At 42.3% G+C, this 25,591-nt stretch overlaps 1 protein-coding gene across 10 annotated transcripts in view; it reads left to right on the top strand.

Moving 5' to 3' along the window:
• Nucleotides 1-25,591, top strand: part of ITPR1 (inositol 1,4,5-trisphosphate receptor type 1) — a 354,027-nt gene that overhangs the window by 142,332 nt on the left and 186,104 nt on the right. For 7 of the 10 annotated variants that reach the window (XM_044934302.1, XM_044934307.1, XM_044934309.1 and 4 more), the window contains 10 exons: nucleotides 1,772-1,930; nucleotides 3,924-4,022; nucleotides 5,239-5,322; nucleotides 5,420-5,566; nucleotides 10,070-10,165; nucleotides 12,131-12,175; nucleotides 16,689-16,843; nucleotides 23,225-23,324; nucleotides 24,489-24,649; nucleotides 25,322-25,463. In XM_044934302.1, coding sequence (XP_044790237.1) covers nucleotides 1,772-1,930; nucleotides 3,924-4,022; nucleotides 5,239-5,322; nucleotides 5,420-5,566; nucleotides 10,070-10,165; nucleotides 12,131-12,175; nucleotides 16,689-16,843; nucleotides 23,225-23,324; nucleotides 24,489-24,649; nucleotides 25,322-25,463 — 1,188 coding nt within the window. The remainder of the gene's footprint in view (nucleotides 1-1,771; nucleotides 1,931-3,923; nucleotides 4,023-5,238; nucleotides 5,323-5,419; nucleotides 5,567-10,069; nucleotides 10,166-12,130; nucleotides 12,176-16,688; nucleotides 16,844-23,224; nucleotides 23,325-24,488; nucleotides 24,650-25,321; nucleotides 25,464-25,591) is intronic. The other 3 variants (XM_044934310.1, XM_044934306.1, XM_044934311.1) reach the window with 1 other exon arrangement.

Here is a 25,591-nt window from a genome sequence, read left to right as displayed (position 1 = left end):
AAGCTCCTAACTAAAGAGAAGCCTGACTGTTGCGGTCTTGCCTAACTTACATTCCTAGAAAGTTCCTCATATTTGGTAAAAACTGATTCAAGGGCTGGTCACCAGAAGTAATAAGAGCAATTCTGTATCTTCGGGTAGAATATTGGATGATGAGTCTCAGGTCTTACCTAATGGGTCATGAGGTTTACTTGTTTATCTCTGGTACCTTTACATTTGAAAGGATTAAACACAATTTAAGAAATAGCTACCACAGGTTTTGCTGGAAAGAAAAAGTCCGCCTGGGTCTGTCCTTGCAGAAAACAGTCTGTGAGAAGTCCAGTGCCAAATATGGCTTTTAAAAAACCATTAAAAAAAATTGAAGTGTAGTTAGTTTACGATGTTGCGTAAGTTTCAGGTGTATAGCAAAGTGGTTCAGTTATACACATACATGTGTATATATATTCATTCTTTTTCAGACGCTTTCCCGTTAAAGGTAATTACAAGATATTGAATATAGTTTATTGTACTGTCCAGTAGGTCTTTGTTGTTTATCTGTTTTATATATTGTAGCGTGTCTGTGTTAATCCCAAGGTCCTACTTTGCCTCTCTTTACTAATGCTAATATTAAATTTACAACTGACAGAGGAGTTCCTTCCCAATTTTTCTCCTCTGAGATTTAGGGCAAGAATTCTTGCCATGCCTCAGCTGTCTCACTAGCAAAATGGTAATAATAATGGTGTCTGCTGCCTATGATGATTGACAGGGACCTGTCACAGAGTATCCTCTGAGCACACATTACCTCATATTTCTTATTTCCCCTAGATCTTGACATCCACTAATAGGTAATATCAGGTTACACACCACCCAAATCCAACAACTCAGTAGGTGCATGGAGGATCAGGGCTACTCATCAGAGTAAGAACGAAGGCTTGGGAACGCATTAACTTCCCCATGGGTATCATGCCTAGGGGATGTCAGAGGCTCATGGATCAGACAAGTTACTCCTCTACTTCCAGTAACCCTGGCAGTGTGTAAACCTCCTGGAGTGTTATAGAAACTACCTGTGAACCTGGAAAGGGGGATACTGGCAGTTGGCAGTGGTGTCTCCTGCTAGTCTTATCGTGTCTCCAGAGATTGGACAAGCTTTCATATTCCCTTCTATCATCTCTTACAGCCTGTTGAGTTGGGAAGCGTTGGTTAACTCTTCCTGCTCTAGACTTACCAAGGGACATTTCCCATCTAGATCTTCAATCTTTCCATCCCTTTCAAGTACCCACTTGCCAAGTATTAAGAAGAGAAATTCAAGGTGGAAAACCATAGCACTCATGTTTTTTCAAATGAATTGACAATCCCCCTAATGGGGTCCTCTATTAAATTGAACTGTGTCTCTTGTTCAGAAGTGCCCTTCCTTAGCTCCACCTTTGTGTCAGGGCATATTCAGACTGCAGTTCTTTAGACCCTTTACGTGGGGTTAGACCCCTTCCTGGTAACCAATGGCAAGAGTGCTATTCTATCGGACAGCGCCCTTTACCTACCTGAGTGACATCCATCTCGTCCAAGGCTGTTTTGTGGGGGAAATAATTTTCTTCTCCTTTTCCTTCTACTTCTGCTCCCTTTGCTCTTTCTCCTTTTCTAATCATCCCCTTGCCCTAGGCACTTCTGTGGTTCTCCAACTTCACAGGCAGCTCAGTGGTGGGAGGAGTGTTTGATACATATTTTATATGGCTGAAAGAGAAATGGTAAAGATTCAGAGACATGCTGACAGGCACCTTATTCTCTTGGTGGTTTTCAGCTACTGCATCTGAAAAGTAATAAATACCTAACTGTGAATAAGAGGCTTCCGGCTCTGCTGGAGAAGAATGCCATGAGAGTGACATTGGATGAGGCCGGAAATGAAGGGTCCTGGTTTTACATTCAGCCATTCTACAAGCTGCGATCCATCGGAGACAGTGTAAGTGCACATTCCCAGCCCCGGGAGTGCTCCATGCCAGGCCTCCAACCATAACTGCATGCTTGAGTCAACTAGAAGAAATTTAAAGCTGGAGCCAGAGGCTTATCCTGTAGGAGGAGAAGGGACTCACTATGGAAACCAGTGTTTGGGAAACAGGGAAATTTGGAGTGAAGTGTGACCTACATACAGTAGCTCTATTTTTCCTACTGGGCTTCTGAAAAAATTCATACAAGCAGCCCATTACCTCGGTAACTTTACCATGAAAGCCGCTGTCGTGTATTACTGTCCTGGGGACTATGCCCCTCCTTCTATATCAGTGGTAGAGTAGAAATGCTTTGCTATTTGGGAAGTAAAGTTAGAACAGAGGATGGAAAAGAAGTAGATTGAGCAGAGAAGGAGAGTGGATTTTAGGATTAGCCTCAGTTGTTCTTTGTCAGTAACTCTGCGGGTTCTTCATTCCATTTTGGCACCTGTGTTTGGCTGTGAGCTGCGCTCTTCTGGGTAGGGGAGGTCATTAAGTTATAAAGCCCCAGAAAGTTATAAGTCATCCTTCCCAGGGCCACTTAGAACCGTCCTGATACTATCTACCTTACTGTGAGCTTATGTGGTCGTATACTTACCTATCACTATGTATAAATGCTATCAGCAGTATTTCTAACCTTGTTAAGATTCTAAAATAGTTGTTTCTACCAAAAGAAATATGGGTTTAAACAGTGTGAAATTCTTACCAAAATGCTCAGCTAGCCTCCACCTGAAACTGGATTTTGCCATTTTTTAATATTTAAGTATACAAACTCTGGGTAGTTTCAAAATGTTTTAGTTTATATGTGTGTGTATTAAAGTATATACAATATACCTGAAGCATCTAGTGCCAGGGCACACCACCCACCCCCACCCGGGCAGCTGGTATACAGCAGTGATCATCAGCTGAGTATAAAAGAACTCGTCCAGAAAAGCTTACATTTCAGCCAAAGGTTTGGGTTTTTTTTTTAATGTACTGAACATAATTATATTCATTTGGAATTAGAGAAAATTTGATAGTATGTCTTCCCCAAATGCATCAAACTGAGAAGAGATGGGTTTTACATCTTAGGAAACCATCCTTTCCATTCTTTTTCCTTCTGCTTCCGTGATAATAGACAAGGAAGGGTGCTTTGTTCTGAACTTCATCTCTAGCATGTCCTTTGCTTTCCTGTCCTTTATGCTTATCTTTTTATCTGTGCCTTGGTTGAGAAAATTAGATGGTTTTGAATTCTTACCCTTGTAGAATAGTGTTTTTTTGAGCACTTGTAGAATAGTGTTTTTCAAAGGACAGGGTATCTATCTACGTATAGGCTAAGAGATCAATTTAGTAATTTGTGACTATTATTTTAGAAAGTGGAATAGAATAGATTGTATCAAGCTGTGTTGAACATAATGGGGATAAGATTGTTTGGCGTGGGTAACTTTTGTGTTAGATAAAGAGATATGTATATCTGTGCATACATGCATATATGTATGTATACACACATACATATACACATATATCTACATAAGTATGTATGACCAGGTCATAATAGAAAACATATTTCTTAATATGACTTTTCAAAAAAGTATAAAAGTCATTGCTTTATAAATGTATAGCTTTATTTTCTCAAAGGTAAAGACTTACTTCAGACAATATTCTGCTTCTACCCCTAAAACTTAGTGCCTTAACTGAATCTAACAGAGGGAGGGCTTTTTTCTTCCTGCTTAGACTAACTTTGAAAGCATCTTTAGGTAATCAATAACAATTGTGGGCAAAAATTTACCTTTAGTCTTGTAAATATCACCCCCTCCTGATCAGGGTCAGGCTTTTAAAACTGTGCCTTTGTGCTGTATCATTCTACCTGCTGGAAACTGAGCCTTCTTCTATGTAGACTCTTATGGCTTCTCCCCAAACTAGCCACTGCTCATTCTGCAGTCCTGATGTTTTTTTTTTTGTGAAACGCTCTGTGGGTTCTTTGTTTTTCAGGTGGTCATAGGTGACAAGGTTGTTCTGAACCCCGTGAATGCCGGCCAGCCCTTACATGCCAGCAGCCATCAGCTGGTGGATAACCCAGGCTGCAATGAGGTAAGAGAAATCCAGTTACAACTTGTGAGCAGCATGTGCTATGGGAGCCCTCAGCCTTCCTGAGACCAGAGCATGGGCATGCTGACAGTGACTTGAGTCCTGACTCAGGACAGTGTACCCATTTTACAGGCGAGGAAACCAAGACTCAAAGCCAGGCCTGTCACACGAGGCTGTGTAAGCCTGTTCCATCGGTGGGAGCTGATAGTCATTTCAGGCCTCAGTTTGCTAAGCTTTGTATCACTGGGAGACCATTTTTCTAATTTCTTAAACCAGAGGAGGCTCCCTTGTACCAGTGCTTTTTGGCTAGAGGAGCACCCTTTTCTAATTAGTCCCCTAAAGAGAGACCCTTTCACTAATTCCCCTACGTTGGCAGCTATGAACACACCTGCAAGAGTAACATCTTGCTTTTGGCAATACATCTACTTAAAGTAATTGGCAATTATAGGACACAAGGACAGTAGCTTGATTGTGACATGAATATTTGCTTAATGGTGGAGGGCACAAGGTCTGGAGTCAGATATTATGGATTCAGATCCCGAATCTGCCCTTCTCTACCTCTGTGACTGTAGATTCATTACCCAGTCTCCCCAGGTATCAGTTTTCCTACCTCTGAAATGGACATGATGGTTATTGCTATTTTTCAGGGTGGTGGTGGTTGTTGTTTAGTCACCAAGTCACCATCCATTTTGTGACCCCATGGACTATAGCCCACTGGCTCCTCTGCCCATGGGATTTCCCAGGCAAGAGTACTGGAGTGAATTGCCATGCCCTCCTCCAGGAGATCTTCCTGACCCATGGATCCACCCTGCATCTCCTGCACTGGAAGGCAGATTCTTTACCACTGAGCCACCAGGGAAGCCCTTTTAGGGTGTTGCTAAGGATTAAATATATTAGTGAATGTTGGCCCGGTGCATAGAATGTCTTTAGTGTACAAACAGTGGCTGCAAAGAAGATGTCATTCCAGAAGGGTGAAACTTACTTGCCTTAGCCACAGCTGGAATATACATAGCGATTGGTAGAAATTATCCATTTATTACCAGAGACTTCTAACAGGTCAATTGAATGTGCAAGTTCTATGGTCTTAATGATGCCAGTCTTTACGCTTGGAGGGCTGAAGCACAATCTTGTTTCTTGGACAGAGGTGAGGCCCTTTGGGGCAGGAAGACATAGTTGTTGAGGGATATGTGAAAAAATAACTCTTAAATTTGCTTTCCAGGTCAATTCCGTCAACTGTAACACAAGCTGGAAAATAGTCCTTTTCATGAAATGGAGTGACAACAAAGATGACATATTAAAGGGGGTAAGTTGGATACATGACTGGCTGGGCAGCACTTGGCTCGTCTTCAGTTCTCTCTTAAAATGCACTTTCCTTAACCCCTCTGTGTGTCGACTTGCAGGGTGACGTGGTGAGGCTGTTCCATGCCGAGCAGGAGAAGTTTCTTACCTGTGACGAGCACAGGAAGAAGCAGCATGTCTTTCTGAGAACCACCGGCCGGCAGTCTGCCACATCTGCCACCAGCTCAAAAGCCCTGTGGGAGGTGGAGGTAAGGGACGGCGCAGGGCAGGCAGGGAGAAAGGACGCATGGGTTTATAGGAATAAAGTCAGATCCAGGTACTTCAACCTACCTTGTTCCAAGGGATGACTTGGGATAACTAAGAGAAACAAACACATCACGCCGTATCAGAAGGATGCACGGTAACCCAACTCTCACCTGAAAATTTCCAATTTCCCTTCTCTGGGTCATCCAATCATCTCTTGCTTCTGTATTTTTCTTTCCCTTGCTCAGTTACGTATCACAACAAGTGATCAAGTGCCTAACCAGCATGATGGTAGGTGAGTGCATATTGGTGACAGGACAAAAAGATGCCCATCTGATAACTGGATGGTGAAGGTGATGGGAGGCACATTCCTTGTCCTCTGGAGGTGATGAAGGAGTTTGAGGTTGGGCAAGGGTTTAAGAAAGACTTCCTGAAGGCACTAGCATCTGAGCTGCTACTAACAGGATAACCTATATTTCAGAAAGAAGAGATGAACAGAGTAGGTCACTTCTTGTAAGATGCTGATGTGGACTTGGAAATAGCAGGCAGCCTTGGTTTAGAACTCAGTAACCTCATTTGAGGAGGAGCAGAGGATCGTCCTGCGAAACAAAACAGAAACTGTTCTCGGAGACCAGATCTTGAAGGGCAATATATCCAGGCTGTAGGAACCTGGGACTTGACACATAAAGCAAAAAACTATTAAGAATATCAGAACCCTACAGAAGTAACTGTGACTGACTTTAGAAACTTAAAGTACTGCATCTTCTTCACTTGCAAATTAGTTGAAATGAATGAAACATGCAACCTTTTGAGGAGAGTTTCTGTCGTATAGACTTTGAAAACGTTGGTTACTTACAAGTCTACTTCAGAACATCTATATTTTTTCTTCTAATAATAAACAACTGTCTTAATTTTTACTCCCCCCCAAAACCTTTTCCTGCCAGTTTTCCCTCTGAATAGCCTAGGGAAACACTGAATTTATTCCTTTTTTATTGTTTTCTTGAAGATTTTAGAAACAAAAGGGCCCCTTCAAAATAAAAGAAGGAAGACAACACCATGTATCTTATATTTCTCATCATGATTTAGGATTTTCATTATACATCTTCGGCATATTCCCTGTCAGTTTTACATAGTGTTAATCTTTTCCCATGTGAAGTAAGAACTTTACAATAGTGTACAGTTGAATCTTGAACAATGTGGGAGTTAGGGACACTTGCCCTCTGCATGGTTGAAAATCTGTGTATAACTGATAGTTGGCCCTCTGTGTTCATGGTTCCTCTGCATTGTGAATTCATCCAACCATGTAGAACTGTAATATTTAATATGGAAAAACCCATGTGTAAGTGGACCCATGCAATTCAAACCAGTATTGTTAAAGGGCCAACCCTACTTCTCTTTCTCCCTTCCTGTCCTCTTGGTGTTATTCTCTTATGTTTTACCACTGTGTGTGTGTGTGTGTGTGTGTGTGTGTGTGTATATATATATATAAACTCAATAGTGCATTTTTACTTACTTTGCCTTGTTTAAGGAGTCATTTGTATGCTAAAAACATGGGAAAATGAGAAATTAGGAGTCTTTTATCTACATATTTGGACTTCCCTTGTGGCTCAGCTGGTAATGAATCCGCCTGCAATGAGGGAGACCTGGGTTCAATCCCTGGGTTGGGAAGATGCCCTGGAGAAGGGAAAGGCTACCCACTCCCATATTCTGGCCTAGAGAATTCCATGGACTGTATAGTCCCTGGGGTCGCAGAGTCAGACATGACTGAACGACTTTCATCCACATAGTTATCCTCTCCAGCACTTCATTCCTTGGTGTAAATTGAGTTTTCATCTGGAATTATTTTCCTTCAGCCTAAAGAACTTCTTTATCATTTCTTGTAGGGCAGGTCCACCACTGGCCAACTCTCTCAGCTCTCATTTGAAAATAAGAAAGTAGCTTTATATTTGTGAAGATACCTTTATTTCACCTTAATTTAAAAAAATATATATTTTTCCTTTTTTGAGATAAAAGCTGCATGGAGATACAATTCATACATCACACAGTTCCCAAATTTAAAGTGTATAGTTCTCCATGGTTTTTAGTAGATCCAAAAGAAGCCCTGGACTCCTAGCAATCACACCTCATTTCTCTTCAGACTTGCCCCCTCCCCGCCTCTGGTGACCACTGCCCCACTTTCTATCTCTCTAGATTTGCCCGTGTTGAACATTTCATATACATGGTATCCTACAATATGTGGTCCTTTGTATCTGACTTCTTTTACGTAGCATATAGTTTTCAGAGTTCATCCATATTGCCCTGCATATCCATATTTAATTTCCTTTTATGTCAAACAATATTCCATTGTATGGACACGCCATATTTACCATATTTTATTTTTCATTGGCATTTGGATTATTTGTTCTTTGGGGCTGTTGTGAAGACTGCTGCTGTGAACATTCGTGTACAAGCTTCTGTGAGGCGTTTCAGTTCTCTCTGGGTGGGATTGTGGGGCATATGGTAACTTCATTTAACCTTTTGAGGAAAGGCTGCTCTATCTTGTTGGCACTATTGTGTGTTCCAAACTGCAGTGTATTAAAGATTCTGATTACTTCATACAGCCTTCATTCACAAAAGGTATTTTTGTTGACAATGAAATTTTATGTAAACAGTTTTCTCTTTTCCTACTTGAAGATGCTAATCCATTGTTGTCTTGCATGCATTATTTCCTGATGTGAATTCACTGGTTTTCTTTTCTTTTTTCCCTTTTTTGTCTTTTTTTCCCCCGAAAGTGAAAGTTTCTCAGTCGTGTCTGACTCTTTGTGACCCCCGTGGACTGTACAGTCCATGGAATTCTCCAGGCCAGAATACTGGGGTGGGTAGCCTTTCCCTTCTCCAGGGGATCTTCCCAACCCAAGGACTGAACCCAGGTCTCCCACATTGGAGAGGGATTCCTTACCAACTGAGCTATCAGGGAAGCCATAGCTTTCTGCCTCTTAGCTACTTAAAAAAAAAAAAAAAAAAGCCCTAGTTTTTTTCCCCTATCTACTTAAAAAATTTTCTTTTTATTTCTGGTTTATATTTATCTTATTATGTGTCTTAATGATTGTGTGAGTGTGTATGTATTTATGCTACTTTGAAGTCATTGAGTTTCTTGAGATTTGTGCATATGTATCAAAGTGGGAAATTTGAGGGTTACTATTTCTCACGTGTTTTTCCAGCCCCCACCAACCCCCGTGGACAGACTGAATCCTTTGTGTCTGAAGGGTCACATTTTTCTGATTCTTGCCTGTCCACTGCTTTATGATAATATGCCATACATTGTGATGTCACTGTGTTGAGAATCCAGATTCTGCTGCTTTCCTTTAAAGAGTATTGACTTTTGTTTTGTCAGACAAAGAAAGTTCTGGATCGCTTTGATCCTTTGGAGGTTTGTTGCAAAGCTTCATTAGGTCACGTGTACTGTAGCATTTGTTTTGGGGGCTGTGCTAGGCCAGCTCCTAAGATATGACCCTTTCATTGTCTATACTGAATGCCCCAGGTGTTCAACTAGTCACTCCTCTAGCTGGGTAGGTCAGAAACCTTCTAGCCGAATGTGATCTCCCAGATTGTTGAGCTTACCACTTCCCTCTCATTTTATATTAGGCCTTGGGCGGGGAGGGGAAGAGTCTTGCTGTACACACATGCAGCTTCATGTTCAACCAAAGACTATAGGAGGCCCCGTGCAGATTTCTGGAGTTTCTTTCTGGGGAGCTCTGTATTCTCCCCTCAGTCTCCTTGAATTCTGACGTATCTACTCAACCCACTGAGACTGGAGCACTCTATGTGAGTTCTCCTTCCTGATGCTTCCATCCGAAGAGGACCTCCCAGCCGGAAACTGGAGCGGTCATGAAGATCACCTTCTTTCCCTTTCCTCAGAGAGCACAGTTGTGAACTCTGTGTCATCCAGCATCAGTACCCAGTCGTTTTGTCTGTTTTATGTAGTTTTCTCATTGTCTGTGGCAAGTCCCTGTACTGTGTGTACTGTCTGATTATGGCACCAACTACCATTGCCAGTATTCCATCCTGAGCAGATGCCAGTTACATTTATTGTTGTAGTAACTTGTTCCAGGCACTGTGAGTGTCTGGCTTCAGAGCACAGACTTGGGCATGTGCCACAAGGCACAAGGGCATAGATAGGTTGCTGTTACAGGTTTTCATGAGACTCATTTTTGTTTGTTTTACCTTTTGTGGATGAAGTCCAGAATCTTAGCTTCTTCCTTATGATTAAGGCAGATAATCTGAAAACCAATTGAACTTTGTTTTACAACCATTTCATGTTAATTAGGGGACTCTACTTCTCCTTTGGAGAAATATTACTTAAAATTACATGAGATCCTTGGAGCAGTTTTATTGGAAGATAATAATTGTTTGTCAGCTAGGAAACATCACTTCTGAACTATGACTTCTATGTGATATTTCAGATTCAGTGTCATCCTTATATGGGTTGACATTTCTTCTACTCCTATTAATCATTTCTCTTCTTGCAGGTGGTCCAACATGACCCATGTCGGGGAGGAGCAGGGTACTGGAACAGCCTCTTCCGTTTCAAGCATCTTGCTACCGGGCATTACTTAGCAGCAGAGGTAGGTGGCAGCCCTGTGATTTTTCTCTTTCTATGGTAATGCACTTCTCTTTCCTCACTTACCTGTAGCCGTTGGGTAGTTAGAGACTTAGGGTGCTGCTCTGTTACCTAGCTTTTCCTTCTGTTTCTCTGTTTCCTTCCACCTTATTTCCCTACTTATGAACAAGAAGCAAAAATAATGAACACATTTTAACATTTGACAGGGATTCTGATCAAGATGTGGGGAGAAAGTCAGTTAGAAAACAATGCTGTCATGAGAATGTCATGTCCAGCATGCTGACTATAGTTAATAATACTGTATTGTTTATATTTGGCTCTTGAATGACATGGATTTGAACTATACAGGTCCAGTTACCTGTGGTTATGGCAGCCCATTCCAGTATTGCCTGGAAAATTCCGTGGACAGAGGAGCCAAGTGGGCTATGGTCCATGGAGTCACAAAGAGTCGGACATGACTGAGCGACTGAGCACATTCTTCAATAGTAAATGCTGCATAACTAAACAGTTTCTGTGGCTGGTAGAATTTGAGAATGCAGAAGAACTGCAGATGTGGAGGAATCGCAAATTTGGAGAAAGTGAAAATGTTAGTCATTCAGTTGAGTCCAATTCTTTGCAACACCGTGGTCTGTTGATGGATATCTCCAGGCAAGAATACTGGAGTGGGTTGCCATTCTCATCTCCAGGAGATCTGCCTGACCCAGGGATTGAAGCCGGGTCTCCTTCATTGCAGGCAAATTCTTTACTGTCTGAGCTACCAAATTTGGAGGGCCAACTATAAATTATATACCCATTAACTTCAGCCTTGTTCAAGGGTGAGATGTATTTGAAGGTGGCTAAGAGAATAGATCTTAAAAAAAAAAAATCACACTAATCTGGGCTTTAGGATTATCTTTCTATTTTGCTCTTGGATACTACTCTCCCCACATCTTATTGTTTACCAACCCTAATCCTAAGGTAAATGACCAAGACTCGGCTGTAGTGCAACATGGTATGTAAAGCTAGACGCATTAAAACACATAAAGAATTACGTGATTTTATAGAGCTTGCTCACAGAATCAGTGGATTCGCCAAGATCCTTTACTTATAGGAATGTAAAACATCAAGGAAGTGTGTTTTAAATGCCCATGAAGGGTATTTGAGGAAAGCAAGACTCAGCGCTGAAGCATGGGAGGAAAATTTCCTTTTAATTTTTGTATTAATTAAGGAGTCATCTTACCGTGTGGCAGCTGTTGCACTTTACTCTGACCTGCTGGAAGATGTACGATGCATATTCATACCCGACTCTAGCCGTACATCAAAAGACTCCTGCTGTTGGCTGGCACCACTGGTGAGACTGCTCAGAGATTTGCAAGGTGATGTGTGGGCATCAGACTGTGGCAGCTGACCTCAGTCTAAATGTGCCAAACCCTCTGGGATGCCTGACACTTGTGTGAACCGATGATTTTTGATATACTGAAGAGCCGAAGATCAAGACTAAGTTGAAATTTATAATGGAGCCATAGAAACTGGGCCCAGCTAACCAGCTCTGAGAAATGTCGGTGACATGGTTTGCCGGAGGTCACTGGATGTTGCATTATCTGTTATGTTCTGGGGTGAATGTAACTCTTGCTGAAAGCCAGACCACTTTTTTTTATTTCTAACTTGAAATAAGCAGGATTATCAATGACTGGATACTGATCTTTTATTTATTTCAGGCTTTTAACTGTTGCTTTGCTAGTGGATTCTCTGTGTTCCTCTGTCTACACTTGAGAGCCATCTGTCAGTTACTGGTAGATTGTTGTTCCGTGTGTGTTGTACTCATGTGACGTGTGTTGTTGTTGTGGCATGCTGGTTTCGTGAACAGAGGGAAGGGATAGGTTCTTAGCTGTCCAAAGATGTTCGCAGGCCTTGATGTCTCCTGCAAGCGGGGCCGAGTCCTTGAGAAAGCAATGGATGTTTTAATTTCCTAATGATTCTTTTTCATCAGGTAGACCCTGACTTTGAGGAAGAATGCCTGGAGTTTCAGCCCTCAGTAAGTATGGGCAAGAGCCTTCTCGTCTTCGTCTGGTAGGGTGAGGCCATATGATCTGGAACCCCATGTAAGAAGCTGCCCCTGTGATCACTAAGTGCTGGGGAAGGGGAGACCTCCACTGCCCTAAAAGAGGGTCTTGTTCTGTGCTTCCCTTGCGGGCAGCCATGTCCCCTTGTGTCCTGATTGGTCCAAGAGACTGTTGGTCATGATACTCTTTCTGTGTGCTTACTCAGGGGGTTTCCATGTCTTAAGTTGCAGAAGTTCAAGGTATCTCTTGGAATACTGCTAGGTTGGACACAGTGATGGTCTCTGTAGAGCCAGCCTTTTATACATGAATGTTCTGTTGCTGTTGACCTGAAGCTGTGACTCACCAAGATTTCTTCAAGGAATAAGCATGTAGGGTGGACACTGTTGTTTAGACCGTGGAGGTAACATGTGAGGCTTTACCTCTGGTTAGGCACTCAGTGGTCTAACTCTCTGTCCTCTCTGCTAAGTCAGAAATAGATTTTGTTATGTGATTTAGAATTTTAATGCTGGATCTTTAAGCTGGATCTTTCTTTGGAGGCCTTATTGCCAATCCTGATATGGAGGGATTGGGGGGTTTTGGTGTCCACAGCGTGAAGAGGGCAGCGGTTGTGTTACAGGGAAATGGTGGGTGTTAGTCATGGAGTTCTCTTGTGGAGTGCTTCATTCTGGTCTAAGATGAACAAAACAGAACCAAAACCAAATAGTTGCTGCTCTGTTCGACATTGTGTGTCCATGTGATCATCTTGATGATGAATATGGTAGGTGGTATTAAGGGTATTATCTTTTAGTACAATTTGGAAAACATTGGATGTTGACATTGTACATTAATGAAGGGATTGAGGCGGAGATAACACACAATGTAGTTGTCTTTGAAAGTGTTGTGAATTCTGCAGGAAGCCATGAACTTTCTAGTTAGATTTGAGCAGAGGTTAGCTTTTAAGAAATGCAGAGGAGTTCTCAGTGAGAATTCCTGCCCTTAGTTCCTGGACTTGCTGGCGGAGTTCATCTTCTCTTTCCACCCCTTGTGGGAGCACTGGACGGCCCTGTTCCTTCCGTTTATGCCCTTCACCCTCGCTACTGGAGCCCATTTGGAAAGCTGACCTTCTACAACTGCTGTGAGCTGAAAAAAAAACACTGACCCAGTCGTGCTCTCCACCCCCACGCAGGGCAGTCTCTGCACATCATCCCAGCATTGTCCTCACCAATCATTGTTCCAACACTTGGACTGGAAGGGGCCTCAGTTTTCAGAAGATAATTCATCCTGGCACCTTTCTTATTTTGAGAGTCAAGATGGCCTTTGGGTCACTTGCTTCCCTGGGTCTTGGTGCCACTATCTGAGGCTGCACAGAGTAAGACTCCCCTTGGAGGTGACTTTGAGGGGGACCTGTGGCTTCTTTAAGTGTGAGCTGATGTCCGAGTGAACCTTGAGCGCTGTGGGGAACAGGACTGCTCTCCCAGCCTGTCTGTGTGTGAGGGAAAGACAGGCATGTGTGTAGCGTAGGAGGAAGAGCAGAGTGATCGAAAGTAGGGCAAAGAAAGAGACAGACTTGGGTTTATTCATTTTTATTTTGTTTATTTGTTTGGCTTTACTGGGTCTTTGTTGCTGCGCGTGGGTTTTCTCTGATGTGGTGTGCAGATTTCTCATTGCAATGCCTCTTCTCGTGCAGCACGGGCTCTAAGGCGTGCAGACTTCAGTAGTTTCAGTTCCCGGGCTCTACAGCACAGCCTCAGCAGTTGTGGTGCACAGGTTTAGTTGCTCCACAGCATGTGGGATCTTCCCAGACCTGGGATGGAACCCATGTCCCCTGCATTGGCAGGTGGATTCTTAACCATTGGACCATCAGGGAAGTCCCAGACTTGGGTTTAAATAGCAGTGTGCATGCTCAGTCATGTCCAACTCTTTGCAACCTCTTGGACTGTAGCCCTCCAGGTGCCTCTGTCCTTCGAGTTTTCCAGACAAGAATACTGGAGTGGGTTGCCATTTCCCACTCCAGGATGCACTGCTTGTGCGCTGTATGGTTCTGGACAAGTTCCGTTCCCTCTTTGAAACCGACTTCCTTTATCTGTACGTGCGGACAATATGCTCATTGTAAGGATGGAGTGAGATGCTCTGTAGATGAAGTGCCTGGCCCCTAGTAAACACTTGGCATATTTGTGAGTTGCAGAGGATAATAACTGTTTTCAGTGCCTTTTCCCCACTGGTTTGTCTGGGCTGCCCAACAGCTCCACGAAGGAGGTAGAGCAGATCCTTCCATCTTCATTTGATGCGTGAGGAAGCAGGAAGTGGTCCTCACTGGCCACATGCCTTGGGTCTCTGGAAGTGCATTCAGCTGTCTCCTCTTTCGTGTTTCTCTGTGCCAGGGCAGCATGATGTGGCAACGGGCCTGGCTGCAGATCTGGACTGTGTTGCTCCAGCTGCTCAGGTTGTTGCATGAGTGGGGGTCCTCGTGGAGGTGGGGTGCCAGGAAGCTCACGGTGCACCTACGAGCTCCTGCCTCTGGAGGGGATGGTGTCCACGTCGGGAGGGTCCTTCACCCTTCACCCTCTTCTTGGCTGGGACCCCTGGCAGTTGGGAAGAAGAAGCTTCTCATTCTGCTTATTGATCATGTATTTCCTGAGACTGGCACCCCAAACCTGTGGTCTTACCTGGGACTGCACTCAGCTTTGTGGTTCTCCTCTTTCTGAATCCAGTGGCCTTTGAGCCATGGGCTTGATGCGCAGGGACAGAAAGAACTCCTCGAGTATAGCTGTGGGCTGACGGCCTTGTGCACATGTGCCTCTGCTCCCACTAGGTGGCACACGCCGACTGCACACAGCAAGCACGGGACGCTTGGCTGAGTCACAGGCCACGGGCCGTGGACTCAGTGCAGCTGTCCATTTTCTCTGGATGTGTGGCTGGTCTGGAGATTAACTGCCAGCCTGTAGCTGAGCTCCATGTCTCACACTGGAACCAGGTCAGGGTTTTTTCTGAGAGTGGTGTGTGCAGCACTGGTTCGAAGAGGACAGATTCCATTCAAAGTGATTTCTCGTGAGTGGAGCCCGGGGAGATGCTCTGGTGTCCTCCAGCTGATGTTTGTGTGGGTGTAGATAGAAGAACCACTAGGGTGGCGTTGTTCAGATAGAGGTACAGGGCGTGAGGGCTTCCCAGATATGTCAGTGGTAAAGAATCCACCTGCCAGTGCTGGAGACTCGAGTTCAATTCCTCGGTCTGGAAGAGTCCCTGGAAAAGGAAATGACAACCCACTCCAGTATTCTTGCCTGGAGAATTCCATGGCCAGAGGAGCCTGGTGGGATACAGTCCATGGGGTCACGAAGAATCAGACATGACTGAGCTACTCAACAACAGCAATAGGGTGTGAGCGGAGGAAGACAGAGATGTGTGATATTAGAAGAGCTGTTTGCATTTTCTTTTCTTTCTTTCCTTTCTTTCTTAATTCATTCCTGTATCCCTCCCTCCCTTCTTTCTTTCCTTCCTTTTTTTTTAACAGGCAAAGGTTGATGCCTCTGATGGACTAAAAAAGCAGACTTGCCCAGAATCCTAGAACTCAGGCCCCATGGAATGAAATTCTCTCACGCTCTCTCCTTTGCCTGTTAGATTTGCTTTTCTTTTCTCCATTCCATTTGGAGAGGAAGCAGGGCCTCAGCCCAAACAAAGCAAGATGGAGACAAGGGAAATGTGGTTTTCCTAGTAGTTGCAGGTGGATACTGTCATCTTGCAAGGATGTTAAACTTCAAAAATAATCTGGTGCAGAGTCACAGGGCAGAGCGCGACCTCGTGCAGCCTGTCAGAGCAGACACCAGGCTCGGCACACTACTGCAGTCTTCTTCGGCAGATGGGCTTCGGAGACTGGTTGCATCTTTACAGCTTTGTGGGAAAGCTTTCATTGTTGTTCATCAGCCTTCATTGTCAGAGATTGTCTTCAGTCTCTGCCATATCCCGCATGTAGCAGGAGAGGCCCCTTTTCCCCCTGAATGGTCCTTGGCAATTACTTAATTAGGAGCACTTTTTCAGGGCTAGTCTGACATCTCAAATATTTTTCTTGGCCACATGGGGATAACTGCTTACGAACACTTGGATTCAGGTTTATTTCATTGCATCTTTTTTTCCTGGGAAATAACTGTGTCATCTTCTTGCTAGACGGTTTCACTGGAGGCTAACACCACCACCCGTAAACCACACCCAGAGGCTAAGTTTTCTCAAAGTGTTTCTCCTCTCTCCCACCCACTGCCCAAGGATGTACCACATAGAACACTCTACCCGTGGACAGTTATATAGCATTGCAGCACAGGGAGGCAGGGTGTAAACATTCTTGGCATGGGTGGCCAGCTCTCGTCTTTGGTGACCGCTCTGAAGCTGTGGTACTTCTCCTGACAACTGCTGATGTTCACGAGTGCTTCTTCCCCGTTCCTGTGGACAGAGCAGTGATTGTAGTGAGGCAAGGGCGTAGCGTGCAGAATCCTTGACCTGATGACTTTTCCTCCCCAGGTGGACCCTGATCAGGATGCCTCCCGAAGCAGATTGCGAAATGCCCAAGAGAAGATGGTGTACTCCCTGGTCTCTGTGCCCGAGGGCAATGACATCTCCTCCATTTTTGAGCTGGACCCCACGACGCTCCGTGGAGGCGACAGCCTCGTCCCGAGGTAGGAGTCCAAAGAGGCTTACCACAAGTGAGTTTGTGTTGCCTGACTGGGTTTCTTGGAATCCAGAATATCATCTTCTTTCTTGGAGCTTTCATACAGGATTTGGTATAGGATTTGTTTTGGTTGCCTATTGAAATGATATCTAATTTTTATTTTTCAAATGGCTCATCGGTTGTAAGTTCTCAGTAGTTGCGTGAGATGTGCTGTGTTTAGGTGAACAAGCCAAACCCTTAAGCTCAGGTAGCTCAATATTTCTAGTTTTTTTACTCTCTCGCTTCTTTTCCCAAACGTGAGCGATCTCGTGAATTGAATAAACCCTTGAAAAGAAATTCTAGAAAATGGAACATTTGAAATGCACTCAGTCCATAGTAAATTTTATTAGTGATATTGAGAGATCAGATCAGTCTTCTTCAGTTATTTTAATTAACTTTTATTCTTAGTTTTGTTGCATAAAAATGCATTCTAGGGGAAAATAACTGGACCATAAATGGAACAAAAAACTCACTCTTAACAAAATCAACAAAAGTATTAATAGTGACTAACACTTCAGTGGTGACTTCATGCCATTTATAATGCTAAATGCTCATGTTATATATATAATTTCATCTTCATCAAAACCCCTGTGAGATAAGTAGTATTATTTGCCCCTTCTTAGAGGGTGAAGACAGAGGCTCAGAGAATTGAAACAACTTATCACAAGTAAGTGAGGCCCATCACAGAGCCCAGAATCTTAAACATTTAAGACAGACAAGGCTGTTCTGGCGATTCAGACTCTTCAACACATTCTTGGGTAGTGGAGGTCTCACGGCCCGTGGTAGGTTGTACACAAGGCCTGTCTCTCTGAGGATTCCTGTGATTATTCCTGTGTATCATTGCCATTTAACTGCTCAGCCAGAGTTGGGCTGTGAAATTGTTAAGTGCAGCTTGGGTGCTGTCAGAACTGGAGGAGAGGCTTCTCTTGTACTGGGTCCTCTTCCTGTCCCTCTCAGAGTCATACACTGAAACTGTGTCCACACAGAAGAGAACCTCACAGGGAGGCCATTAATTACCGTTCAGTGCAATGATCACTGGCTCCTGTCCTCTGCTGGGTCATGAACGCCTTGAGAATCTGGGGAAAACTTAAGATGTCCTCCTGTTAGATCCCAAATACGTGCACAGCTTCACGTACTCCCAAGTTTGTCCCGATGTAGACTGCTTCTAAAGAAATGTAACAGATATACTGAGATACAATTCATGTATCATACAAGTGACCTGCTTAAAGTGCTCAATTCATTGATTTTTATTAGATTAGCAGAATTGGGCAGCCATCATCAGAATAGATTTTAAGAAAAATTTCATCACTGCAAGAAGGAGCCCTGTGCCTGTTAGCTGTCACTCTCATCTCTCCATCCTCCATTCCCCAGCCTTAGACTAAGCTACATTTTGTCTCTATTGGTCTACCTGTCCTGGACATTTCATATAATGGAATCACTTGTGGCATTTTGTGACTGACCTCTTTCACTTAATGTATTTTTTTTTTAAGATTCATCATTTTGTAGCGTGTATTCATTTCATTTTATTCTTGAATAATATTCCATTGTGTGGTTATGGCACATTTTATTGATGGACTTATTAATTGTTGGCCATTTGGGTTATTTGCCTTTTTCTGGCTGTTGTGTGAATACATTTTCTTTTCTCATGAGTCTAGAACCTAGGAGTGGAATTACTGGGTCATGTGGTAATTGTATGTCTAAACTTTTGAGGAACTTCCAGTTTTACATTTAGGGTGTTGTATTCTCGCCAGCCATGTCTGAGGGTTCCAGTTTCTATGTTTCTCTCCAATGCTTGTTTATCTGTCTTTTTTTTAATATTTGAGCCATCCTAGTCAGTGTGCAGTGGTATCTCATTGTGGTTTTGACTTGAGTCTCCCTAATGGCTAATGATGTTGAGATAGTCTTTTCATTTCTTCATGTGTTTATTGACCATTTGTATTGATATATCATTTTTGGAGGCATATCTATTAAGATCCTTTGCCCATTATTTTTTTGCACTTAAAAATGGATTATGTCTGTTTTCATGATTGTGTTAGTGTTCTTTATTCCAAACACCTTACCAGATATGATTTGCAGGTATTTTCTCCCATTCTGTAGATTTCTTCACTTTCTTGATGGTGTCTTGTGAACCACAGAAGCTTTTAATTTTTAGGTGAAGTCTAGTTTGTACACTTTTTCCTTTGCTTGCTAATGATTTTGGTTTCTTAAGAAACTGTTGCTTAATACAAGGTCACAAAGATTGATGCTAATGTTTTCTTCTGAGAGTTTTATAGCTTGTGCTGTTTTTCATTTAGGTCTTTGATTGATTTTGAGGTCACTAAAAAAATATTAGGTTTGGAGTAGGATAGATAACTTTTGTAACGTGTCCTTTCTCACTAACTACCTAGATAAAGATAGGGACTGTAGAATCCCATTGCATTTCTGTTAAGTACTTTTCTGTATGTTGTGTTCTCTATTCCAGAAGTTCTTGAGTGGATTTTTTTAGGCACCTGGAAGACAAAGGAATGACTTTTATTTTATTTGCTATGTATTTTATTTTGTAAGGGATAACAAAGAGCAGAACCATGTGATATAAAATAGCTATCAAATATTTCATGACATTCCCTTGGTGAATAGGAATCAGGGGCCAGTTGGCCACATTCCCCGATGGGTTGGAAATCCCCATGATCCCATGGGAAGGGGAAATTTGAACTTGGTCAACAGGTCAGCTTGCCAAACAGCTTTGGTTGGCTCTAGACCCCTGCTTCTCTATCCCCTTGATTCATTACCGTTTCTCTGTTGGAAAACATTCTTTGTGGGCAGTTGTCCATAGACAGACTGATTGTAAACTCTTAAGCAAGGGAAGCCTAGTGTTCTCCCTGGAAAAAGTGTCTGGCATGGTCTACCAGTGTGTTCATTAGTAGTTTTGATCCTGTGGTCTTAGCTTTCCAAACCTTTATCTGTTTTTGCCCTTGGCCACCAACCTCAGAGCCAGAGTGAACAGGGCCTCTTATTCTCTGATTCAAGGCAGTCATAAAAAACTGTTTGTAGGAGTACACACTCATTTCCCGCCATCTTAAAGTAGTGCTAAATTTTATTTTTCTGAAGATCAGAAAGTCTGGGGGTAGATACATCAAAGTACCTGAAATATTACCAGTAAAGAACTTTTTATGACAGTCATTGGTTGAAAGAATCCTTCCAACCAAAATAAAAGGGATAGTGGCAAATCCTGGATGTAATAATCAAGATAATAAAATTGCAGTATGCGCAAATGAAATGCATTAAATAAACATCAGAAGAGCATCCAGCTTTGTGGCTCTTTTGAAATTGTCCTGGCTTTTGAACTAATGATTAGGGATGAGACTTTAAATGAATAGATAGAATGTCCTTGGTATTTTACATGAACTTCGACGTACAACTCTAGAATGTAAAATCAGTCATCCAATTAAACCCAAGCTTTGCTTAAACTTTGAGAATAAGAAAATGCATCCGAATTCCTCAGAAGAAAAAATGCAAATTTCTGTCAAGTTTCTTATGCATGTTGTTTAATTTATATTCATGCTATTCAAAGTCAGTATCACTTGTAATGTTCAAGATAGTTAAAGTGAAGAAAGGCAGAGAGTCTACTAAAGAGATGTGACTGCTTCGACATGCCCTTCCCCTTGCCTCTTTCCCAAGAACTCAGGATGCTATTGTTTATAATTCTTTTTAATGCAAATCACTTCCATGCTCCCCTGTCCGCTCTGGTCCCTCCAGTATTTTAAGTTCCAACTTAAGTTTCCTATTAAAAAAACTATATATTCCATGATTGCTGCTGCTGCTGCTCAATCGCTTCAGTCGTGTCTGACTCTGTGCGACCCTAGAGACAGCAGCCCACCAGGCTCCCCCGTCCCTGGGATTCTCCAGGTAAGAACACTAGAGTGGGTTGCCATTTCCTTCTCCGATGCATGAAAGTGAAAAGTGAAAGTGAAGTCGCTCAGTCGTGTCTGACTTCTAGCAACCCCATGGACTGTAGCCTAGCAGGCTCCTACGTCCATGGGGTTTTCCAGGCAAAAGTACTGGACTGGGGTGCCATTGCCTTCTCCCCATGACTCGCTAAAGCCTCCTTAATGTCTTCCTTTAAAACTCCTTCAGTACTTACCTTGACTGTTCCCCATTTTAATGCTTTTTAATGTACATCTCCTGTTACTTATATTTGCGTCTTGTGCACTCATCTCATCTCACTAATGCTACTGTGGACCCCTTAAGTGCATGATTACTTCTTTAAAAGAGAAGCAAAATTTAAAAACACTGTAAAGTGATTCATGCTCACTGTAAAAAGAAACAACACACTACTCTATATAAAATAGGTAAGTGATGAGAACTTACTATATAATACAGGGAACTCGACTCAGTTCTCTGTCATGACCTAAATGGGAAGGAAATCTAAAAGAGAGGAGATACGTGTGTGTGTGTGTGTGTGTGTGTGTGTGTATGGCTGATTCACTTTGCTGTACAGCAGAAACTAACAAAACATTGTAAAGCACCTATATGCCAATAAAAATTAATTTAAAAAATATCATATAAGAAATAACAAAAAATATTTTAAAATATTTCAAAATCTCATGGAGAACCAACTGGGAATTAAAAAAAACTCACATAAAATTTAACCATTCAGAGATAACTATGAGAAATATTTTGTTCTCTGTAGTTTCAGACAGGTCTCTGGGCACACAGATAACCTGTATATTATTTATCACAAATGAATCATAAGCTATTTGTAGCATTTTTTTCCATTGAACAATATGTCCTGTTCATATTTCCAAGTAAATGAATATCAACTGTAACCATTTTAAAGAGTGTACTATTCTGTCTTATATACTATAATTAACTATTTCATTACTGAAACATTGGGTAGTTCATAAGTTTTTGGACTTCCCAGGTGGCGCTGCTGGTAAAGAATCCACCTGCCAATGCAGGAGACGTGAAGATTTTACTGTTATAAATAATGCTTTGTTGAACATCTTTATGCTTCATTTAATACCTGTGCCGTAATCTCTTAAAGAAGAAATATAAAAATGAGATTGCTAGGTGAAAAGATAGATGCGTTTCACATGTTATACAAAGTGCCAGACTCTCTTCCAGAGTTTAAGGTGTTGACACTCTTACCATGAGTGTGTAGAACTCATCTTTCTAAGCACTGGGGGAGATCCAAACTCCCAGACCTTTGGAATATAATACAATAAAATGATATATTGTTTTAATTTTATTAGTTGAGAAAGTTGAATATGTACTTGGATGTTTATTGGTCACTTAAGTTTCTTTATTAAATTACTGGTTTGTGTACATGTTCCATTTTCATTTCCAGTATTCATGATTGTTTTTCTTACTGTTTTTCAAAATCTCTTTATATATCTGGATGAATACTCTTTTATTCTATACACTAATCTTTTACTTTCCCAGGTCATTTTTCTTTCAATTTTTTTCCACGATGGGTTTGAAAAATTTAAATTTTGCTATATGGAAGATGTAACATTTAAACTATGTAATAAGATATATCCATCTTTTACTTTTGAGGTTAGAAATCTTGTCTTCTTATGTGCTTCAAAAGACTTTCTGTCACACAAGATTTCTAAATTTGTATTTATATTTTCTTTCACACATTTTATGACACCATTTTTTGCTATATTGATGCATATGAGTCGTTCCATTACTGCTTGATCTCTCATGATAGGCACTAGTAGATACTCAGTAAATATTTCCTGTTACTCTGTCTTGTGCTCAGTTTGTTCTGAGATGGTCATTCATGGGATGTAATTTTATACACAGCATACTCAGACGTCGTAGATTCAGTTCCAGACCCCGCAATAAAGTGGATAGCACAGTAAAGTGAGGCGCACAAAGTCTTGGGTTTCCCAGTGCAGTCATATGTGACGTGCGCAACAGCATTACGTTTAAAGAGACAGTGTACATATCTTAATTGAAAAATACTTTATTGCCAAAATGGAACCAACAGACTTGCATGATGAGTTTGCAAATTCACAAACTGTGAATTTGGAAGGAGAAAACACACACACACACACACAGACACACACACACACAGTATCTGTGAAGGGCAAGAAAACAAAACACAGTAGAGTGAAACATGCCTGCATTCCGAAATACAGCACAGCACAGTCACGTGAGAGTCGTTGTGAATGATGTGCAATTGTAGACACATCCGAATGTACATTGGACCAGAACCTTTCCCTCTTAAGTTTATGTTGTCCACTGTATATAGCAGAAAGCCATTTTGGTATCCTTTCTTTATTCTTGTAGGATGTATTCTAGGCCAGTGGCTATGGAGAACCTCAGTAGTCCGGTCCCTGAAGTCCTTTTTTCTTCCCTTTAGAAACTCCTATGTCCGGCTCCGACACCTGTGTACGAATACCTGGGTTCACAGCACAAACATCCCCATTGACAAGGAAGAAGAAAAACCCGTGATGCTGAAAGTAAGTCCACGAGCTTGGCTGCCTCCCTTGGTCTCATGGTTCCCGATGAAAGGGCTCCTTTGAGGGCAGACGGGGGCGTATGGATCCCTGAAATAGTTGTTGCTTTGGCAAGAGTGTGGTTGTGGACAAACGTGTATGGGATGAAAGAGTTCTTTCCAAGGGACCTGGCTAAAGCAGGGCCAGGGCTTTGAAATAATTAGAACCTTTTATTTTATTTCATGGCTTCTGCCCTAAAGGTTGAGCAATTGTCTGGATTTCTTGTCTGTCTGGAGGCTGATTTTGGCTGAGGGAATGTTTGCTTCTGCCTTGAGGTGCGTCGCGTACCTAGTTGGTTCCCTCCAGTCTTTATTATTTACTTCTTGTATTTAAATATGCACTTTTATTTCTCGAAAGTTCTTCCAACCTAATTTCTCTCCCCCTGAAGCCTACCCCTCCTTTCTGACCTTCTCTAGGATCATGGAGCATATATTCACATAAATAGGGTTTGTCTGTTTAAAAAATGAAATGATACTCTCACATAATACTTTTTGGTGATGGGGAAGATTATTGGAATTTTTTTCTTCTATTTCCATGAACATTGTCCTATATACAGAAAAGTTGAAAGAACAATGTAACATCTACCCTTAGAATACTCTCAAGATTGATAATTACCATTTTGTATATTTGCTTTTTCCCTATGAATATATGTTTTTAAATTACAAACGTATCAGATGCTCTATGTAACAAATGAAGCTGTAAAATCATAGTACTACCCCATTTCCTGCCTTAATTTTCTTCACGTTACCAACCTCTAGAGGTAACAACTGTTGACAATTTGAGGTTCATGTTTTCAGGTGTTTTTCTGTGTCCACTTTATTTTAACAGTAAGAGAGCTCCAAGTTTTTTCAGTTGCCCAGAGTTCTATAAATCCAGCATTTGAGTAATATCTTCCCCTCTCAATCTAGTAGAAAGTTAAAGTGTTAGTCACTCAGTCATGTCCTACTCCTTGTAACTCCATGAACAGTAGCCTGCCAGGCCCCTCTGTCCATGGGATTCTCTAGGGAAGAATACTGGAGTTGGGTTGCCATGCCCTTCTCTAGGAGATCTTCCCGACCCAGGGATTGAATGCGAGTCTCCTGCATTGCAGGCAGTGGACTCTCCCACAAAGCCCATCTTTTATTTCAGATTGGCACCTCTCCCGTGAAGGAGGACAAGGAAGCCTTTGCCATAGTGCCAGTCTCTCCTGCTGAGGTTCGGGATCTGGACTTTGCCAATGATGCCAGCAAGGTGCTGGGCTCCATAGCGGGCAAGCTGGAGAAGGGCACCATCACCCAGAATGAAAGAAGGTGAGGGCTCCCTGCAAGAACCACACATGCCCGTTCTCACCCACTGTGGATTTTAAAATCCCTGGCAGAGAGAGAAGTGCTCTGAAGAGCTCTGTGGAAGAGCGCCAGGCCTTAGCACTTACCCGTGGCTTCAACTTGTGGTTTTCAATAGTTGCTCTCACTATTCTGAAGGTCTCTAAACAGTAAAGATCTCCTTCCTTCTCTGTTTTCCTGCCTCCGGCTTGGTCTTTGGAACTACCTTACTAAATATCAGTGGTGGGGGTTGTGTGTGTTGGTTGCTTGGTCATGTCAAACTCTTTGCAACCCCATGGACTGTAGGCCACCAGGCTTCTCTGTCCATAGATTCTCCAGGCAAAAGTTCTGGAGTGGGTTGCCATTTGCTTCTGCAGGGGATCTTTCCTACCCAGAGATTGAACCGGGGTCTCCTGCATTATCCAAGATAAAATGTAATGTCTACTATTTTGTCAAAGTGATAATCTTTTTTGGACAGTGAAATATTGTCTCTGTTTTACTCTTACTGGTAATTGGCCTTAACTAACAATTTCAAGGAATCTGGGAAGAATGGGTTTGCTTCTGTGTGACTGGTTCCTTAGGCCTGAGAGCTTGCATGGTGGTTTTGATTCTGTTAAACATCAAACACTTCCCATGTCTAATTGCTTCTTTCCTCCTAAGATCTGTAACCAAGCTGCTGGAAGACTTGGTTTACTTCGTCACTGGCGGAACCAATTCCGGTCAAGATGTTCTTGAAGTGGTCTTCTCCAAGCCCAACAGAGAGCGGCAGAAGCTCATGAGAGAACAGAATATTCTCAAGCAGGTCAGTGAGAGGTGACATACTGGGTTGGCTCTAGCAAGAATCCATATTATCTGGTCTTATAGAGGAATGTAGATGATTTCTACTGGGAAGGCTTGATCTGTTGACTTTAAAAAAAAAAAAAATACACA

Source organism: Bubalus bubalis, chromosome 21, assembly GCF_019923935.1.
Source record: "Bubalus bubalis isolate 160015118507 breed Murrah chromosome 21, NDDB_SH_1, whole genome shotgun sequence".
Taxonomy (NCBI): Eukaryota; Metazoa; Chordata; class Mammalia; order Artiodactyla; family Bovidae; genus Bubalus; species Bubalus bubalis.
Note: the sequence above shows the minus strand (reverse complement) of the source record. Positions and strands in the feature narration are given on the sequence as shown.